At 42.1% G+C, this 18,482-nt stretch overlaps 2 protein-coding genes across 2 annotated transcripts; one reads left to right on the top strand and one right to left on the bottom strand.

Moving 5' to 3' along the window:
- Positions 1-57: 57 nt before the first annotated feature.
- Positions 58-4,997, bottom strand: exosc9 (exosome component 9). The gene is made up of 12 exons (XM_004538819.4): positions 4,852-4,997; positions 4,547-4,641; positions 4,338-4,457; positions 3,466-3,568; positions 3,228-3,365; positions 3,006-3,088; positions 2,058-2,190; positions 1,419-1,507; positions 1,150-1,296; positions 672-838; positions 490-565; positions 58-391 (listed from the first exon to the last, which is right to left on the bottom strand). Exons 1-12 carry the CDS (start codon positions 4,915-4,917, stop codon positions 328-330), a joined length of 1,281 nt encoding a protein of 426 aa, XP_004538876.1. The 5' UTR covers positions 4,918-4,997; the 3' UTR covers positions 58-327.
- Positions 4,998-6,470: 1,473 nt separating this feature from the next.
- On the top strand, positions 6,471-18,230 carry clgn (calmegin). The gene is made up of 15 exons (XM_004538818.4): positions 6,471-6,698; positions 11,555-11,812; positions 11,918-11,991; positions 12,192-12,250; positions 13,078-13,219; positions 13,301-13,382; positions 13,525-13,717; positions 13,858-14,047; positions 14,429-14,542; positions 14,633-14,789; positions 15,056-15,271; positions 15,385-15,501; positions 15,593-15,713; positions 15,808-15,947; positions 16,892-18,230. Exons 2-15 carry the CDS (start codon positions 11,555-11,557, stop codon positions 16,964-16,966), a joined length of 1,938 nt encoding a protein of 645 aa, XP_004538875.1. The 5' UTR covers positions 6,471-6,698; the 3' UTR covers positions 16,967-18,230.
- The last annotated feature ends 252 nt before the right edge of the window (positions 18,231-18,482 follow it).

An 18,482-nucleotide genomic window follows, 5' to 3' on the forward strand; every position in this document is an offset into this window, starting at 1 on the left:
GATTCTCAGTTTGCATTTATCATTCATAAAACCCATTAGATGAAGCCAGAAACGCTGTTAGAAAAAAAGCTATTTAATTTTATTTGAAATCGACGTAGGAAATACATCCCTGCAAACAAACTGAAATATAAAAGTCTGGTGTGCACAGATGAACTATCTTTTAACATTTTCACTTTCTGTACATTTGTTTGAAACAGTTACAAACATCAAGTTAATGTTTTATTTCTGAGCTGCAGTCACTTCAGGTGGGACTCGTTGAAATCCAGCTCAGTGTTTATAATAAAACCTTTTGACGTTTTGGAACAAATCCCCATCTGCAGTCGTTCCTCATTTTTTCTGCCGTTTCTTGGATGCTGCTGCCCCCTTCTGGTGAGACTTGGAGCCTGTAGTTCTGAGAGCAATAAAAAATGAATTAAGAACAACCACATCAATATAAAAATAATATTTATCTGTTAATTACATTCATTAGAAAAGAACAGCTGTGCTTACTTTGGTTTTTCTGGCACCTCAGGATTTAGTATGACCACATCCTCCTCTTCACTGTCTGATATCTCAACCACATCTCCTGTAAGACAACAAACTCTCAGTTCAAGCACATTTTTATTCTTTTCCTCTAATCAGCAAACCTGACTTTTACATCAAACTGTCCAAATAAATAAATAATAAACCACCTTCGCCCACGTCCATCTTTGTCACTTCTTCCACTTGCTCGTCACCACTGTTGTCATTTTTTTCCTCTTCATAATCATCTTCATCATCCTCCTCCAGTCCCCAGCTGTTCTGCAGCCCCTGCCCCACCTGTCCAACACCAGGGACTGGCACCACTGGGGATGGCACCCTAGCATGTGTGGTTAAGGAGACTAAGAACAAGGAAGTGAACACATTTTCTTTGTTGATATCACAGACTGTATATAAAATCTTGATGTAGTCATTCAGTTATAAACCTTAAAAATAAAATTCATGTTGTTGACTTAAAACTGCCAAGACCACTAACTCATTACAAAAGCATTTATAGACGTAACAAATCCAGTGAAAAGTGGCATCTGTTTTTGGCAATTGCCCCCTGCTGGCCATTTGAAAGAATGCCATGACACCGTGTCCCATTTTTCATATGCTTTATATCCAAGCTTGTAATTCGGTTCAGGATACGTCTGAGGTGCAGCTTCGCCCTTCTGGATAATGCCATTGGCTGTTTCTGTCACATCTGTCATCTCAACCGGAGTCTCGTCCTTTTTCAGAGCTGTGATTCGGTCCTGTGGCATGGACTCTGCAAATCCACACTTTCCACCGGCCTTCCTGTATTTAAAATACGCATTTTAAATACAGGAACACAGGAAAATACACTGTTTTTAATTTAGCTTCGAAAATGATTCTAGTTTAAGACTGAAGTTTGGCAGTGAGACTAAGTCTCTGCTCACCTGGCTTTCCTGTCATTCAGCAGGGCTTCACTGATGAGCTCTGTGATCTCAGACACTTTGACACCAGCTATCTTACTGCACCTCATCACCTTCAACAAAACACAGAAAAATATCTATTGCTCTGATAAAGAATTATTGTACTGAACAGTTATTTCACCAACATATCAGCCAAGTATCTGTTGATTTTAGAGTAAGCAAAAAAAAAATCATTTGGGCCTTGTAATATTTCACTGGCAGAGGGATGAACTGATTCAATTATATTCCAGCAGATTTTGGGAGCAGCCTGTTTCAAACAAAGCTGAAGATCAGACAACTGGACAAAGATCTTAATTAAACCTCATGAGGTTCTGCCATGATGTCTACAGACCTCTGTGGCCTAATCACAGAAAATCTGTGGACAGACCTCAGCGGGGAGTGTATGCAACAACATTTGCAGGACAAATAGTTGGAAAACTCCAAACAAGAAAGACTCTGCTGCTGCAGATACCTTCAGCACATGTCATATCTCCCATTCATAAGTCCTCATGAAACTTTGCATTTTGAGAAAAACAAAATAGAATTAATTTCTTAATTTATGCCTTTTGGAAATCAGCCCATTTTCACTCACTCACAGTAACAAAGAGCTTTTAAGGAGCTCACCTGCTCTTTAAGCAGCATAATGCCTCCGCTGGACTGGATGGAGCAGATCTCCCTGTGTTTGTTCATGGCGATTACCAACAGGCCATCCATCACTCGCTCCTCCCGCTCACACGGGTCCACCAGCAGGTAAGTGCTGCAGGGAAACAATGAGGAAGGTTAATGTTCAAACAAGTGGTCACCTGCAGGTACTCAGAAGGTCAGCAGAAAATAAGAGGACTGTTTTAAGAAAACAGCCCGAGATCAGTTAAGTTACTCTCCTGATCGCCTGCATGTTACTACAGTTAAATGCTGAGGCTGGATCAGGTGACCCTGAACGCGCACTCAGTTGTGCCGCTAAAGTCAAATTTATATTCACTCTCACTGGCAAATTTATTAGGTACACCTCGCCAGTATCAGGTTGAGATGATCTGAGTTTTATCATGTGTGCACTGATCATAAACATGTTGAGCAACAACCCTCAGGCAGGCTGTGGAGTTGAAACAATGCACATTTGTTCCTGAGGAACCCAGAGTTTCCCAAAAAAAGGTCCCTCATAATATCACACCATCACAGGCAGGGTGGATTCATGCTTTCACATCGTTTACCCCAAATTCAGTTGCTATCATGCAAATGTCACAGCAGAAATCAAGGTGCTGTCAGACCAGGTGATGTTTTTGCATGTGGGAAAAGAAGATCAGCAGTTTCTGAAATACCCTGGCCCGTGTAACACCAGCAACCACGGCACTGTCTTCATGCCTCAATGCACTGAGCTTCCTCTCACTCCCCAGCTGGTCGTGGCAGGCTGATGAGGGCTGCCCCTCCACGAGTTTTGTGCTGGTGGAGGTCTGAAGTGACTCTCTATAAACACTACTGAATATACTGAGTTAACTAAAACCTGCTGCACCTGTAAACATGACATTAACATTTTGATACAGAGGAGAAGAAATCTTGTGAGAAGCAGTGTTTTACCCTTGTTGGAAGAAGGCGAAGCTGACGCTGATGGGCATGTGGTAGATACTCAGAGGAATGGGGTCTCTCTCCTCTGGACTGTACTGAAGACAGAAATTTAAAAAAAAAAAAAAATACAGCTAACATAAAGCAGAATTCTCATGAAAACAATAACATCATCAATTTTCTCCCAGCAGGTCCAGGGAAGCTCAGACACCACCTGCTGTGGTGCTGCTGACTCACCACTGTGACTTCCTGTCCTTGGGTGCTGACGTCAGGGCGCCTGAAGTGGCACAGAGCGGTGATGGCGGCGATGCTGGCGGCATCCATCAGGTTTCCATCATTATTCAGTGTGTGAACATCCACCCTGATCTGCCACACCTAGAGACCCGCAAGCAGGCACCACCACCATCATCATCATCATCATCAATAGATAAAGCTTCTCTCTGTCTGTCGTGTCTGTCTTGTGTGTATGTGTTACCTTTTCTCCAGACACCACACACAGAGACTCTGTATCGATGCACTTGGAGTTTCTCAGGCATCTCTCCAGCTGTCTGTTTAGCTTCACTGACAGCTCAGACTGTCTGGAAACACAGAAAACCCCACAGATGATTTACACTCTCTGCACCAGCAGTCTGTCTAAATGAACCAGACAGCCCCAGGGGACGACCACTACTTGGAAACTTGTGATTAACAATAACTGCACAGGTCATCTATAATTCACCAGCTATCATTCTCCAAACACAGAGGTCCTCTTACATATTATTTCCATGTAAACCAGAATTGTTGGTAAGCTAAGGTAGCTACTGTAGATCAAGTCTTAATTACCTCACTTCGAAGCCAGGAGCAGGAGACACATAGATCAGATGCCCAAGCCACCTCAGCTAGTTCCTTACGCTATGAAGGAGTAGCAGCTGTACTCTGCGCGCCTCCTGAAAGAACGAGCTCCACACCCTGGCTCTAAGACTGAGCACAGACGGCCTTTGGAGGAGCTCATGTCTGTCGCTGGCATCCACAATCTCAGTCACTAACCACAGCTCGTGGTGACATAGATGAACAGCTGTTGTTTCATGGTAACCTTTCTCCTCACCAAAACAAAAGTGCCACCAGTCCTTTTATCAGTCTCCCGCTGCATACATCCCCAACCCAATTGGTACTCCACCCTCATCCAACTGGGAACCACGGCCTCAGAACATGGAAGCTTATTATGGATGCTTTCCAGTCACCAGATCTAATTAAATTCAGGAACAATGTCCCTACACTCCATAGAAAAAAAACCCCCAAGCTTATTTCTTTATATTCCAGCGAACATAAATGAATGAGCTGAATTCAAAGAGTGAGGTTCGTCCTCACCTTCCCTGCTCAAATCCCGGTGAGGCCATCGGGGACAGCTCGATGTTGAAGAACATGATTCCTTCATTCGGTCGGTTTTCTTTAGGAGCCACCAGCTCGCACGACACCTGCGCCATGACCCTGCGGGGAGCCGTACAGTGAATACAGAGCTCAGTGTACACAGATGCTCAGTTTGGCACACGATTGCAAACATGTGGCTGCAGCTTCACCTGGTTTGTCCCAGATCCACAAAGCAGCACCCATAGTCAGTCCCAAAGCTGATCTTAATCTTCCTGTAGTCATAGGTCTGCCGTCCATCCAGGCGCTGAAGGAAGAGAATAGAAACAGGACCCATGAGTGCGGATGAAAGCCTGTAGGTGTGCTATGGTAAGGCACTATAATACACATAAATCCTCTCTAAAACAGAGCAACGATGCCAGGATAGGACACTGATATATGACCATCATGTTAAATCCTCAGGCTGCGCGCGCGCACACACACACACATAACAGCGCGTGCTGATTATCGCACCCACCTTTTTCTCTTCGATGGCTTTAAGCAGGAAGTCCCGCTCGCAGTTGGACAGCGGTGTGTCCTTCATTCTGTTTTTGTTATAATATACTGATCTAATTCACCGTTCCAAAAAGCATGTGGCCGCCATCGATGTTTTTTTAAACTCTAACCCGGAAGTGCAGAAGACACGTGAACGTAAAAACGGCTAGATGATATATTTTTTTAAAATAATTGGCGTATCTAAAATTATTAATATTAAGTATTTTATTAAACTCGTTTAAATTAATTTAGAATCTTTATTTGTGTCGTATTTCATTATTTTTGATATGTTGGGCGTAGAATTTATTGATACGGGTCTTTTATTTTGAAATCCCAGCGCGGTGTGATGGTTTGATGCCTTTAGTGACATATTGAAAGCTTGTCCTTTATAGCTCTCAGTAGCTGCTTTTTATTGTTTTGGAGGAATTTGGAAATTTTGGAAAACACATTACAAAGCAATAAAAAAAATGGGCAAAATGTATTTAGTATGAGGATATTCCATTCTTTAAATGTTGTTTTATGTTATGCATGAAAAATAATAATAAAATTCATGTTTTGTCACTCAGTTACACTGAAATATATTTGATAGAAATGTCTGTGAAGGTTCTCAGTCATCCAGGTGAGAGTCCTCTTTTCCTCATGCCTGGCAGCTCCATCTTCAATGCCCTCCTCTGCACAAGTCCAAACTATCCCAGCCTGCCTCTTTAGCTTTGTCTGTTAACTGCTCCAAAACTGACTTCTCCCTCTGATGTACTCATTTCTGATCTAGTCCATCCTAGAGGCTCACAATGAAAATTTTAGCATGTTTAACTCCACCTCCAGCTCGGCTTCCTGTCTTTTTATCAGGACCACCTTCACAGCAGGTCTCATACCATCATGAAAGCCTTCACTTTCATTCTTGCTACTGTCTTTCTACCACAAATCATCACTAACACGTGTCTAAATCCCCTCTACCTGCACTTTCTTCTTCATGTGTTGCTTTGGATGGTTGACTCCAGGAATCAAAATACTTTATTCATTCAAGAGGAAATTATGTTATATGTCATATTTAAAATAATCTACCTTCACTAGCTTTGGTTTCTTCTGTCTTCACCATTAGGTCTGCCTCCCTGTTCTAGTCTTGGTTTTTCCGATTTTCATTCTTCTTCACTCCAGAGAATACCTCCACCCTTTCAGACTCTCTTCTAACTCCTCCCTACTCTCAGGTCACAGGTTAATCTGCAAATCATAGTTCATGGAGACTCCTCCTTCACATCATCTGTTAGCTTGACCTTTACCCTGACAGACAAGAAAGAGCTCTGAACTTGTTTATTTTACTTTTTTCTCTAAATTTTGTATTAATAAATGTATTATTTAGAGAAATGTATTTTTCTCTAAATAATGTCATTAAGCTTTTTCATTTGTGTAATTTGTAAGCTATTTTTATTTATATATGTATTCATTTACATTTTTTTTAAATATTCAATATTCAAGATTTGTTTAGTTATGTGTTTAATGCTGAGTGTTCCTTTTCAGTCATTTCATACTTATGAATACCGCTATGCTCTTAATTTCTGCGGTGCCTGAATGCACCCTTTACGCTTCCAGCCACCCTGGTGCGCATGCTCAGTCGCAAAGGAACCTGTCCTCAGCGGCGCACCGTTATCCGGGCCGAGCTGTCATCCACGGTCCATCTCCTCCAGCAGATAACCGTGCTCTCCTCGACTGTATCCTAGTAGTATTCAGCGGGCTCACCCCACATAACTCTTCCCGTGTTTTTGCGTGGAGAAGCAGTTTTCATCGACGGAGTTTTTTTTTTTCTTTTCTCCGTGATATCCAGAAGGCGCAAAGGTTTGTTTGCGCTCATTCAATCTCTCTCCATCCTCCCTGTGCGACATCACTGCTAATGTAGCCAGCTAACCGTTGCTGTTCATTCATTTCTGCAACCGAAGAATGCGATATTCGGCGGCCTTTTGCTTTCAAATTAATTATTAGCATCTTTTAATTTAAACACCAGTGTGTGTTGAATTACCGGGCTCCTGGTACGAGCCCGTTAGTTTATTTCTGGCTGAGCTTATCTTGTGCTAACGTCTGCCGTTTGTGACTGGCGCGCTAACGTCAGCTAGCCGAGCAGCTCCTGCAGCCAGAGCCGCTCTCTGAAAGAGCCTGGACGTTGCTGTGTTTGGTGGCAGCCATGTTAGCGCCTCTGACCTTTTATTTTTTTAGTTTTTTTTTTTTATTCCTATTGTGTAAACGTGTGTTATGACAATGGTTATAAATGGAAAAATGTCACATTGGCGCTGTTTAGAGTCAACCAGATGCTGATAAGGCATATAGCCCCTGCACACTTCAGCAGGAGGACTGAAGCGTGACTGTGGGGTAAAGATAACTAGAAAGATTTGCATTTCCTGCGAAAATGCAGTGTGGATGCTTTAAAGCTGAAGCTGTATGCAAAAACTAGCTGAAAAAGCTGAAAAGTTGCAGAAATTGTAAAAACTTTGCAGAAGCAAAGGAACTTTGCTAAAATGGAATAACTTAGCAGAACTGCAATATCTTAGAGGAAACATAATACTTGGCAGAAATACAATAGCATAGCAGAACTTAGCAGAAATATTGTAACTTACCAGAAACATGATAACTTCTCAAAAATACAAGAATTTAGGAGAAATAGTATAAGATAACAGAAAGAATATATTTAGCCAAAAATACTTAAGCATTACAGAAACACTATGATTTAGAAAAATAGTACAACAGAGCAGAAATACTGTGATTTACCAGAGACACTGTGATGAACTATGAATATTGTAATTTTAAATCAATACTATGTTTTAGCACAAATACTATAATTTGACAGAAATACTATATTTAGCACAAATCTTATAAAATAGCAGAAATAGTATGATTTAGCACAATAGTAATAACTTAAACAGAAAAATTGGAAAAGCAAAATGGACAGCTGAAAAAATGCTGAACATGCTAAGGGTCCCTCAAATATACTTGTTAAATGAAAAAAATTGGCAAAAAAAAATATAACAGCCACACAATCACAAATATGGACACATATGGAAACACACATGCACAGAGAGAGAGACACACAAGATCCAATTCAGTCAACCAGTCTAAATATATTGAATTTGAATCTTACAATGAGATCATCCCATAAAAAGGCTTCCTCTCTCTCTCTCTCTCTCACACACACACACACACACACACACACACACACACACACACACACACACACAGAGAGAGAAGTAAGTTTCTAGCTCAGTCAAGCAGCCTTGGAGCTGCTGAATTTGAATCCACCAATCAGAGAGCCTGTGCACTTTTTCCCGCCAAAACAGGTGCACGCAGCACAGAGAGACACAGGATTTTTGCAGTCTATTTCTCATAATGACGACTCCCCTCAAATAAATGACCATAATTTCCTAACCGTAGGGGCTAGAACGGTCATTCTTACACCGTTTTGTTCAGAAGAGATGGGGGAATCTTAAAGTGTTGACAATTTATCATTAAAATATGAATTATTAAAGATAATTGACTTCTAATGCACCATAACTGAGTAGAGCAAAGCAAAAACTGCCTTGACTTGCCCTCAAACAACGCTTTCTAACTCTAAATCTATTTGGAGTATCAATATCATTCCTTCACCGTAAGAGACAGCAGGCTTTGGTGAACAATCATGGAAATTTTCAGGTCTCTGTGGAAATCCATTAAAAAGATATGACGAGAGAAAAAAGTGGTTCATTTCCAGAGTTTGAAATCTGAAGAAATCTGAGCGAAGGACGAAGTTCCTACCCTCAAACAAGTCAACTCATTTCAGAACGGTAATAGGTGAGAAAATAATTCTTGAATTGTGAGCGTCAGGAGTGTCTGAAGATATACTGGGACAAGCCTTATGTCTTAACTTTGCTTCGTTAAGGAGATATGACGATTCGAATATGCCTCTCGTTACAGAAATCAAGCGGTGATTTTGAACAAGCTCTTCATTGACTTTCTATGGAGAGTTTTGCGACTTTGTGTTGGTCTGAGGAGATTTGCCAAAATTCTATAAATCCCACAACAATGATAGTGACATTTTCGGAAACCCATCAAAAATACCTACGTTTTGATGTATAATTTGTGGAAGTTGAGTGAAGATTGAGCAAGTAGCAAGAAGTTGTTCGGACATGAAGAGAAGACTGCAAAACCTTCAGTGGCAGACTGGAAGCCAAGTGCACAGCAACCATAACAACGCATGTATTTTGTGAAAAATCACAATTTTGCAACTGAAAACTTTAAGAGGCATAAAGGTAAAACGGTAAAAGATTTGAAAAAGCTGAATCATACCTGAATAGCCCAATAATTTGAGAACATTTTAAAGTTTGAATGGTTGTTCTACGTGAAAATATGAGGAAGTAGTTAAGTTTCAGAAACAAGCTAACTTTAGCAGAATTGCAGAAGTTTCCCATTCATTTCAATGGGACAAATTAAGCTTAATATTTTAAAAAGTATAATAGTGAAAAATACCAAAAGACATAGCAGGAATTAGCAGAAATAGCAGAATATTTTAAAATTTGAACGGTGAAAATCGGCTGAAAATTGTGGAAGTAGTTAAGTGCCAAAAAGTGTACGGAAGTCCCAAGAGGAACTCAATAGTGTGGATGCTTAAAGCATCCACACAATGACAGCTGTTGAGTACTAGATTATGTCCAGTAATAAATCTGTTTGCTAAAGGGGGAGTTACCTGCATAACTGATAGACTGACACCAGGTAAGATATGGTCGATGTGTCCTTGCAGAGTATTAGCATGACAGGCCAAGTTGAGACACCTGAAGCCTAAAACCCCAAACCATAGACAGAATAAAAGATGGGTGTAGCTCCTTGGTTTGAAAAGGGAAGCCAGTGGGGAAGTGGCTTACCTAGTGGTGCTCCAATCCAAATTTTTCCAGTTCCAAGATGAATAACTAGACCTCACATGTCTGCAGATAGGGTTTGATCTAATTGAGCGTTGATCTAATGCCAGTATTTGATTGTGCTGTATTTCTCATTGTGTGAAGGAAACTAGGAATCATTCTCTCGGTGCTAAGGCAACATCAAGCTCAACTTAACTCTGATATACTGACGTTTTAAAATAAACTTAGGAACATTCATACAAGATTTTATAATTTGCTAATAAAAGCTGATAATTTAGTTTAGAAATTGACTCCTTTTATTTCAGTGAGAAGAATAATGCATGACATCAGGCGCAACACAAACAATATATATTTTTTAAAATGTATTGGTAGTTTTCCATTTCTTTTCTGTCTGAGACCTTTTACTGTTCAGCTGAAATTGTGCATCGAGTGTTTCACAACAAGTCACAACAGTGGAACCAGTGTCCTCCTAGCTTCTACCAAATATAATGTCTCTCTGAACAAATGTACAGAGGTATAGTAAACAAATGAGTCTTTGCTGAGCTTCTTGATCCTGGTACCACAGTTTCTAGTTGAATAAAAAATATATTCAAACATGAAGAAAATCAGTTGATGTTGAAGGTGTGAAATACCTCCAGACTGCTGAACCTTTGCTGTTAACTTCCCCCAGTCTAAATTAGCTCTTCAGCATAAATACAGGACATAGAACTGGGCTGTTTATGGGCTGTTTGTTGCGGATATCCCATCCAGCTTTTTGAGTGAGGATCTGGGCCATATCTTTGGTGCATTCCTATTCAATTTAATTATTTTTACCATAAGCCTGATCAGTTGCTCAGGCAGAATAAACTAATTTATTCTGCTATATTTTCAGTTTACTCGTTAACTCAACGTTCATTAAACATCACACCTTTAACCAGACTAGCGCACTTCAACCAGGCATTAGCATCTCCACATGGCTGTCACAACAGGGGAAGATGAAACCGTGATAAAACAGAATGGTTACACCCCATCAAACTTACCTGATTTTTAAATGTTGAGCTCTCTTTCAAACTGAGCTTCGCTTTCAGTCCAAAGATGCAAACACATGAGCAACAGCACAATGCCTTTAAAGATAAGACAGCTTTTTCATTATGCTGCTCTTTCATCATCTCTCCCTTATGTTCATCACAATCCTTTTGATCCTCCTGCACTCTGTTGTTAGCAAACAGAACAACACCAGTTTGGGAATTAAACTTAATTAGGAATTAAGGGAAAGCATGCCGCTGTGCTGTCTCCAGTGATGCTTTTCATTTCCTGCTGCTCGCAACAAGAGCGAGCGGGTGTGGGCTGATCAATGGGAGGTTATTGAAGCTGATGTTCAGCATGCTAAATCGCCACCGTTTAGATTTCAAATGCGTATTCATACTGTGCATGTGCTGCAAAAAATAAGAAAGATATTAAAAGATGTGTAGTGAAGTAGAGGTGTTGCTCCTAAGGCGTTTCTTCTGGTGGAAAAACACAGCAGAAAATGTGCAGATTTTTTATTTTAAGAGTCATGATCTGAAGATACACGTCCCTGATCTTGTAGGATTGTGTCCTAATGTAACCTCCATGTCTGTAGTTTTTTTTTTTTTTCCCCTCTAACCCTCACCCACTTGTCTCTCCTCTATTTTTATCCCTGACACGACACACACACTCCCCGTTGTTCTCCATAAATAAAATCCATCTCACTCACACCTGCCTCTTCTTCCCATCCCCCTCCCGCACCCTTTTTTACTCTGGCTCTAACACCATGCACATCCCTTATCTCACACTTCTGTAACCCTCCTGCTACAGATGAAATTGGAAAAAGGCTGGACGTGGCTCCTGCTGCTGCTTCTATCCACCCTGGCTGTGGCAGCTGTGGTGGCCCACGAGAAGCAGTCGGAGGCCGATGTTTCAGACGTCGTCGTTGACGACGACGATGATGACATGGGCTTAGATGAGGAAGAGTTAAAGGTCCTGATGGCGGAGGATGAGAGCGAGCAGGTTAAAGAGACGCACAGCAAGAGCACAGCCAGCGAGAAGGACACTGACTCCAATGTCTCCTTCCAGGTCTGGAGCAGAGCAAAAAATCAGGAAATCTAGTAAAATGAATTGAATCAGAAGATTATTTGATGGCTGCAAAGCCTCTTATTGTATCCTTTATTATATCACCAGGTAACATACAGGACTCCTGTTCCCACTGGAGATGTGTACTTTGCAGAGACATTTGATGATGGTTCACTGGACAGGTATTGTTTAACACACAAACTTCCAAAATACAGCCCAAACTTATTATATGGTCTCCCACAGAGATTTAGCGGATCAAAGAGTGTGTGTGTGTGTGTGTGTGTGTGTGTGTGTGTGTGTGTGTGTGTGTGTGTGTGTGTGTGTGTGTGTGTGTGTGTGTGTGTGTGTGTGTGTGTGTGTTTCATGATGTTGATCTCCACAGATGGCAGCTGTCAAAAACAGTGAAGGAGGACGCGGATGGTGACGTCGCCAAATATGACGGTTTGTTGCTGTTCTCTTCCTCCTATTCAAGATGCGTGTGGGCGTTTTCCTCACATCACGTATTCCTCATGCATGATTCCATTGTTTGAAAGGTCTGAAAATCGTATTTTAAGTTGCATTAAATTCAAAGTAACGCAAGTATATTGAAAGTACTAAACAAAACTATCAATTAAGCCTATAACAATCAAAGCAAACCACGCTTTAAGTCAGGCTCATTGTAACATATGTAAGCGCTCAAATTAGTACCTAAACCAGTCTTTTCTCTCATAGCCAACAGGGGGCGACTTCAGTGGTTCCAAAAGGAAATCCGACTCCTCTGGGTTCTGCGTTTAGTTCTACTTCGATCTTGTCATATCGGCAAAATGGCAAAAATGCTTGATTCTTCACAACAAATTTTCTAACCAATGGGACTGGTTGGCAGTTTTTAAATAACTGACTGAAAATTCGCTCAGTCAGTTATTAAATGTAACTTCTTAAAACCTGCAGAAATTATGCTTTTAAATGATGATGATATTTATAATAGTTGGTCTAACTTGTATAGTATTGGCCACCTTTTCTTTTTGGTGCTAATTGTACTTCATTTGGCAACATAACTGCTGCAGCATGAGGTTACAATACCTGAGCCAGAAACTGGTCCTCTTAAAGCTGTCTGACACACAGTGAGCACCACCACACATCCCAAAAAGTAGGCTTTTATGAAAAACGTTACCATATAACCCACAGGACTAAAAGCTGTGGCAGTAAAAATAAAACTCAGACTTGTTCAAAAGAGAGAATCGTCCATAATAATAAGTGTCACTGTCCATTTACCGTGTCTGTGGCTGCAGGGAAGTGGGCTGTGGAGCAGCTGAAGGAGAACAAGGTTCCAGGAGACCAGGGCCTGGTGCTGAAGTCCCGGGCTAAACACCACGCCATTTCTGCAATGCTGGACAAACCCTTTGTGTTCAAGGATGAACCTCTGGTCATTCAGTGAGTTCACACTTTGTCCCTCGTTATGTAGAGAAGTCGCAACCTGGACCCATTAAACAGTTTTGTTATGTGGCGTCGTAGGTATGAAGTTAATTTCCAAGATGGTATCGACTGTGGTGGAGCATACATCAAACTGCTTTCCGACACTGGCAGTCTCAACCTGGTTTGTATACATGTTTTATAATCCACCATAATTAGCAAAACCTCCAGATTTCTGTGCTGTAATCTGATATTTGTGGTAGAATTGGGTGAATTTCTCTAATCCACCAAATGCTTAAGTATTTTTTTTCTGTTCTGCACTACAGGAGCAGTTCCATGACCGTACACCCTACACCATCATGTTTGGACCGGACAAATGTGGCGAGGACTACAAGCTGCACTTCATCTTCCGCCACAAGAATCCTCTGAACAGAGACATGGAGGAGAAGCACGCAAAGAGAGCCGACGTCGACCTCAAGAAATTCTACACTGACAAGAAGACTCACCTCTACACGCTGCGTATGTAGCTAATTTGAAGACATTTAGCACTCAGTGTTGTTTTGTAGAATGATCTCATTTTGGAGTAAGACTCAGATTTCATCAGATGACATTAAAATCCACTCTACTCTTCTACTTTGGTCACTTCTGTCTGGCATCAGTCCTGAACCCGGACAACAGCTACGAGCTGTTTATCGATCAGTCGAGCGTGAGCCGTGGCAACCTGTTGGAGGACATGGTGCCTCCGGTCAACCCACCCAAAGAGATAGACGACCCAAATGACTCCAAGCCAGACGACTGGGACGAGAGGGCCAAGATTCCCGACCCAGAGGCTGTGAAGCCCGATGACTGGTGACTATAGTCTCCATACTAGTGTACAGAATGACACACAAGTTGAGGCTAGAACTGATGAGCGAAAATGTTCAGTTATTCTCAGTCTGGCTATCTGTCAGAACAACACCATCTACAATTGACAGGCAGAAAACTCTTCCTTGCTCTTATTTTGAAAGTTCAGTTCTGTCCATTTTGTTCATTGGTCTCTGTCTTTGCAGCTAAGCTTGGACAAATCCAGAAACTATTTTGTTGTTCTTTAAACCACATCTTTGATATATATTGTGTGTCAACATTAGGAGTACAGCGGAGGTCATCAGATGGGGTCTTTATTGGGTAAAAGAGCTGAAATGTAAAAGCATATTAGCAAATAACAAACCCTGCTGTATGTGTGTAACAAAGGGATGAGGATGCACCTGCAAAGATCGAAGACCCTGATGCACTGAAGCCTGAGGGCTGGTTGGATGATGAGTCGGAGTTTGTCCCTGACCCCAATGCAGAGAAACCAGAAGATTGGTAAACAAACTCTTTCACCGTGGTCTTACAGTCATGCTAACTGGAATGAGGAATGGTTCAGGGTGACAGCTTGTCGCTGTGTTTCCTTAGGGACGAGGAGATGGATGGAGAATGGGAGGCGCCGCAGATCCCTAACCCAGCCTGTGAGACGGCTCCTGGCTGCGGGGTGTGGAAGCGTCCCATGATCAACAATCCTCAGTACAAGGGCAAGTGGAAAGCCCCCCTGGTGGACAATCCTAACTATCAGGTAACTATTGTTCTGTGGTTTTATACACATAACTTAAATTTATGTCACAGTGTCCACCAAGTTGCCCCTGCACGGCTGGTACTTTACGATTTTCATAGTTTTTTAAAATTAATTTATTATTTTTTATCTCTAGACAAAAGCTAAAACCGTGATGTTTGCTAATGTGTATTATTAGTACATCTTATCAGCAAAACAGCATTGGCCAGTATATTTGTATTTGTGGGTCCTTCTGACTGTATCCTCCATGCTTTGTGTTGTCTCCTAAGGGAGTGTGGAAGCCTCGTAAGATCCTTAACCCGGACTATTTTGAGGACCTGCAGCCGTTCAGGATGACACCATTCAAGGCTCTGGGACTGGAGCTGTGGTCCATGACCTCAGATATCTACTTTGACAACTTTATTATCACCTCTCACAAGGAGGTTGCTGACCGCTGGGCGTCTGACAGTTGGGGGCTGAAGAAACTGGTGGCCAGTGCTAACGAGGTCAGGAGCACGTGTGCGGGGTTGCTGTGTGCGTGTGACGTACCACAGAGCTGTCACGTTTCTGTGCAGAAGTTCTCACGGTTTACTCTTTGTCTCTCCCTCCATCTCAACAGCCAGGGATTTTTGCTCAGCTGATGATGGCAGCAGAGGAGCGGCCGTGGCTCTGGGTGATCTACATACTGACAGTAGGCCTGCCTGTGGGACTGCTCGTGCTCTTCTGCTGGCCAAAGGTACTAAGACCCTGCTAAACATTAATTTAGACTTCAGATCATAGGCGCAGCTTCCTGACTTTTGCTGTGATGTCTCGTGTTTGCATCCCAGAAATCGGATGATGACTACGTGTACAAAAAGGTGGATCCGCCCAAGGCTGATGTGGAAGAGGAAGAAGAGGAGGAGGAGGAAGACAAAGGAGCTGAAGCTACAGAAGCAGCACCAGCTGCAGGTGACACACATTCACCTACATTTATACTGCACTGTTCTGGATCATATTTTCTCCCCTTACTGTCCTCTTTGTTTTTTTTTCCCTAATGCAACAGAAGAAGCCGAGGAGGATGCAGAAGCAGGAGGGGACAATGTAGAGGGTGACGATGAAGAAGAGGAGGAGGAGGAAGAAGAGGAGGAGGAGGAGGAAGGAGAAGAGGAAAGCAAAGCTCCAGGGAGAACATTAGAAGATGAGGTTGGTGTCATCTGTTCAACAGGGGGAAATGATAAAAAATTAACAGCTGTGCAGTCAGGGAACTTCTCAAGTCTTTGACATATTTTCTTTCTATTTACCACCAGAAGAGGATAAAATGAAACTATCAAGATGTGACTTAAGTTTAGCTTTAATTTAAGGGGTTGAACAGAAACAGTTGCTTAAATTGTGGAGGTATTACAGCCATTAATGCAGTGACTGTTTTGATTTGTCTCACTGTGCTGCTAAAAGCCCAAACTCACTCTCTGTTTACAAGATGACTGAAATGAGATCAAAATATGTTTTTAGAGAAAGTAGATCCAACAGATTTTTCCGTAGCTGAACTGGTGGAAGCTTGCCTCTGGATCACTCAGGGTCTCTCAGCCTGTCTCCACGTTTGTTATTGGCACACTCGAGTCTGCTGCTGTCTGGGGCTCTCTTTGCCCTTATAGATATCCTGCAGTAGAGGTGGGCCGGTAGTCCAAAGCATCCCTTAATGAGGGGCTAATGTCCTCGCTCAGAGCGGTGCAAGCAGCAGTAACCCTAAGGGGGCAAAATATGAAAATCCAAACAGCCTCAAACTCCAAACTTCACTTTAGCTGACAGCGATACATCTGACAGGTTTTTTATTTTTTAGCTACACAAAGAACAGAGATTTTGATACAGTACACATCACCTGTTTCTTCACCTTTTAACCAAATAAAACTCGACATTGCTGCAGAATTGTAACACAGCCACTAGAATAAAACTTTAATCTTACAGGTCACTTGGGAACTGTCGTTTGCGTTTGCAAGACGGGCTTTATGGTCAAAACTGCCCAATAACTCTCAACCTGACATGTCCCCAACACCTCATAAAGCTTTTAACATTTTAATAACGTGTCAGCTGCACGAGTGCTGTGGTACAGCTCCAGCATCAAAGCTGACGCTTCGCTTTCTGTCTCGCAGATGAAGGATGAAGGAGACGTTGCCGAAGAGAGCCACAAACAAGCAGTGAGAAAGAGGAGGGTACGGAAAGACTGAGGAGGCAAACGTCATGCCCGCTGTCTCCTTTCTGCCCCAACGGGGAAGAGGTGGAAGGGTCATCTCTGCCGCCGCCGCTGCTCCCTCCTCCCTGAGCGGAGCAGCATGCATTTCCTTTAACTGGTAGCCTGCTCTCACCCCACCGGCTGCCCCATCCACTCCTCCTCCTCATCCACCCACCCCCACCACATCCTGTACCATCCCCTCGTCTTGTTTCTCCCTCTTCCCATCTACTCAGATAAGCTCCCCAGAGAGTCTGTGCATTTAGCCGTTTACCCTCCTCCTCCTCCTCCATCCACTTTTCTTCATCCTTCTCTCCTTCTATAAGCCATCGCTGTCGAAACGCCTGTCAGCCCTAAAATGAAAAAGGCCCCGCCTCTCCTCCACCACAGTTCCTGCTCGCCGTGTTTCTTCTGCCATCATATCCTCTCCTCTCGGAGCAGCAGAGAGCGCCTGTGCGTTGTTCGTCCCATTTTTACCGCATATCGTAGGGGCTACTTCTCTCAAGTTAGACTCAATTCTCTCAGTGTCCTTTTTCTTTTTTTAAGAACGTGTTCAAGGACACCGTTTGGCAGATTTTCTAAATGTTCGGGTTTCAAGAGCAGGAGAGGATGCCGGGCTGTGAGGAAGGCTGTGTGAGATGTTACTACAGCTTCAGGACAGACAAATTCGTCTCAGCTTAGGGTTAAAGATTACCTCTTCTAAAAAATAAAAAAAATGATATGTTTAGATTTCAGCTAGTTTGTAATGAGCATTAGTTCCTTTCATGTGTGTTTTATACTAAGTTATAGCATTTAAGAACTGAGGATTAGCACTGGTTACCATATTTATTGTTTTTGGTTGTAATTTCTTTTGCAGTACAGATAAATTTAATATTGCAGTGTTTTAAATGACTCGAGGCAGATTTCCTGAAACTAAAAGCCTCTGACGTGCTTACTTTGAGCCAAGGTCTGAAATCAAAGTGAAACTTCAGCGCTTTGAGCAAAAATAAGTACAGTTCAAGTCTCGGCCATCAGTTGGAAGACAGAACAAAAAGCCGTGAGGACGTGTCTCATTCAGCAGTGCTTTCCCAGAATCTATCCCGGCTAGCCGGAGGTCAGATCTAGTTTGCAGCCTGGGGAAGACGTTGACGCTCGTTTGTTTTCTATTACTGTCTCAAGCTTTTTGTAGTTCACCTTCTCGCCACACACTGGCAGATATCCCTGTTTACATTTGTTTGCAAATTGTACATTGCTCTTGAAAATAAACTTATTTAATAAGAAAACTTATTCTGGGATTTATTCAGACCGGACAAAGATGCACACACCCTCTGTAAACACTTTTATGATGACTTTATGGACTTCAACAGTTTAGAAATGAATGGTCCCCATTAAAGTCAAAAATAATGATAAAGCAGGGTATGCTTTAGAGGAGGCCTCACTCATCATCTCTGGTTTAAAGCTGTCAATGAATATTAGGAATTTGATTATACAATTTGCGTAAATAATTGATTATGGAGACAGGAGCACAGAATGCA

This window comes from Maylandia zebra, linkage group LG6, assembly GCF_041146795.1.
Source record: "Maylandia zebra isolate NMK-2024a linkage group LG6, Mzebra_GT3a, whole genome shotgun sequence".
NCBI lineage: Eukaryota > Metazoa > Chordata > Actinopteri > Cichliformes > Cichlidae > Maylandia > Maylandia zebra.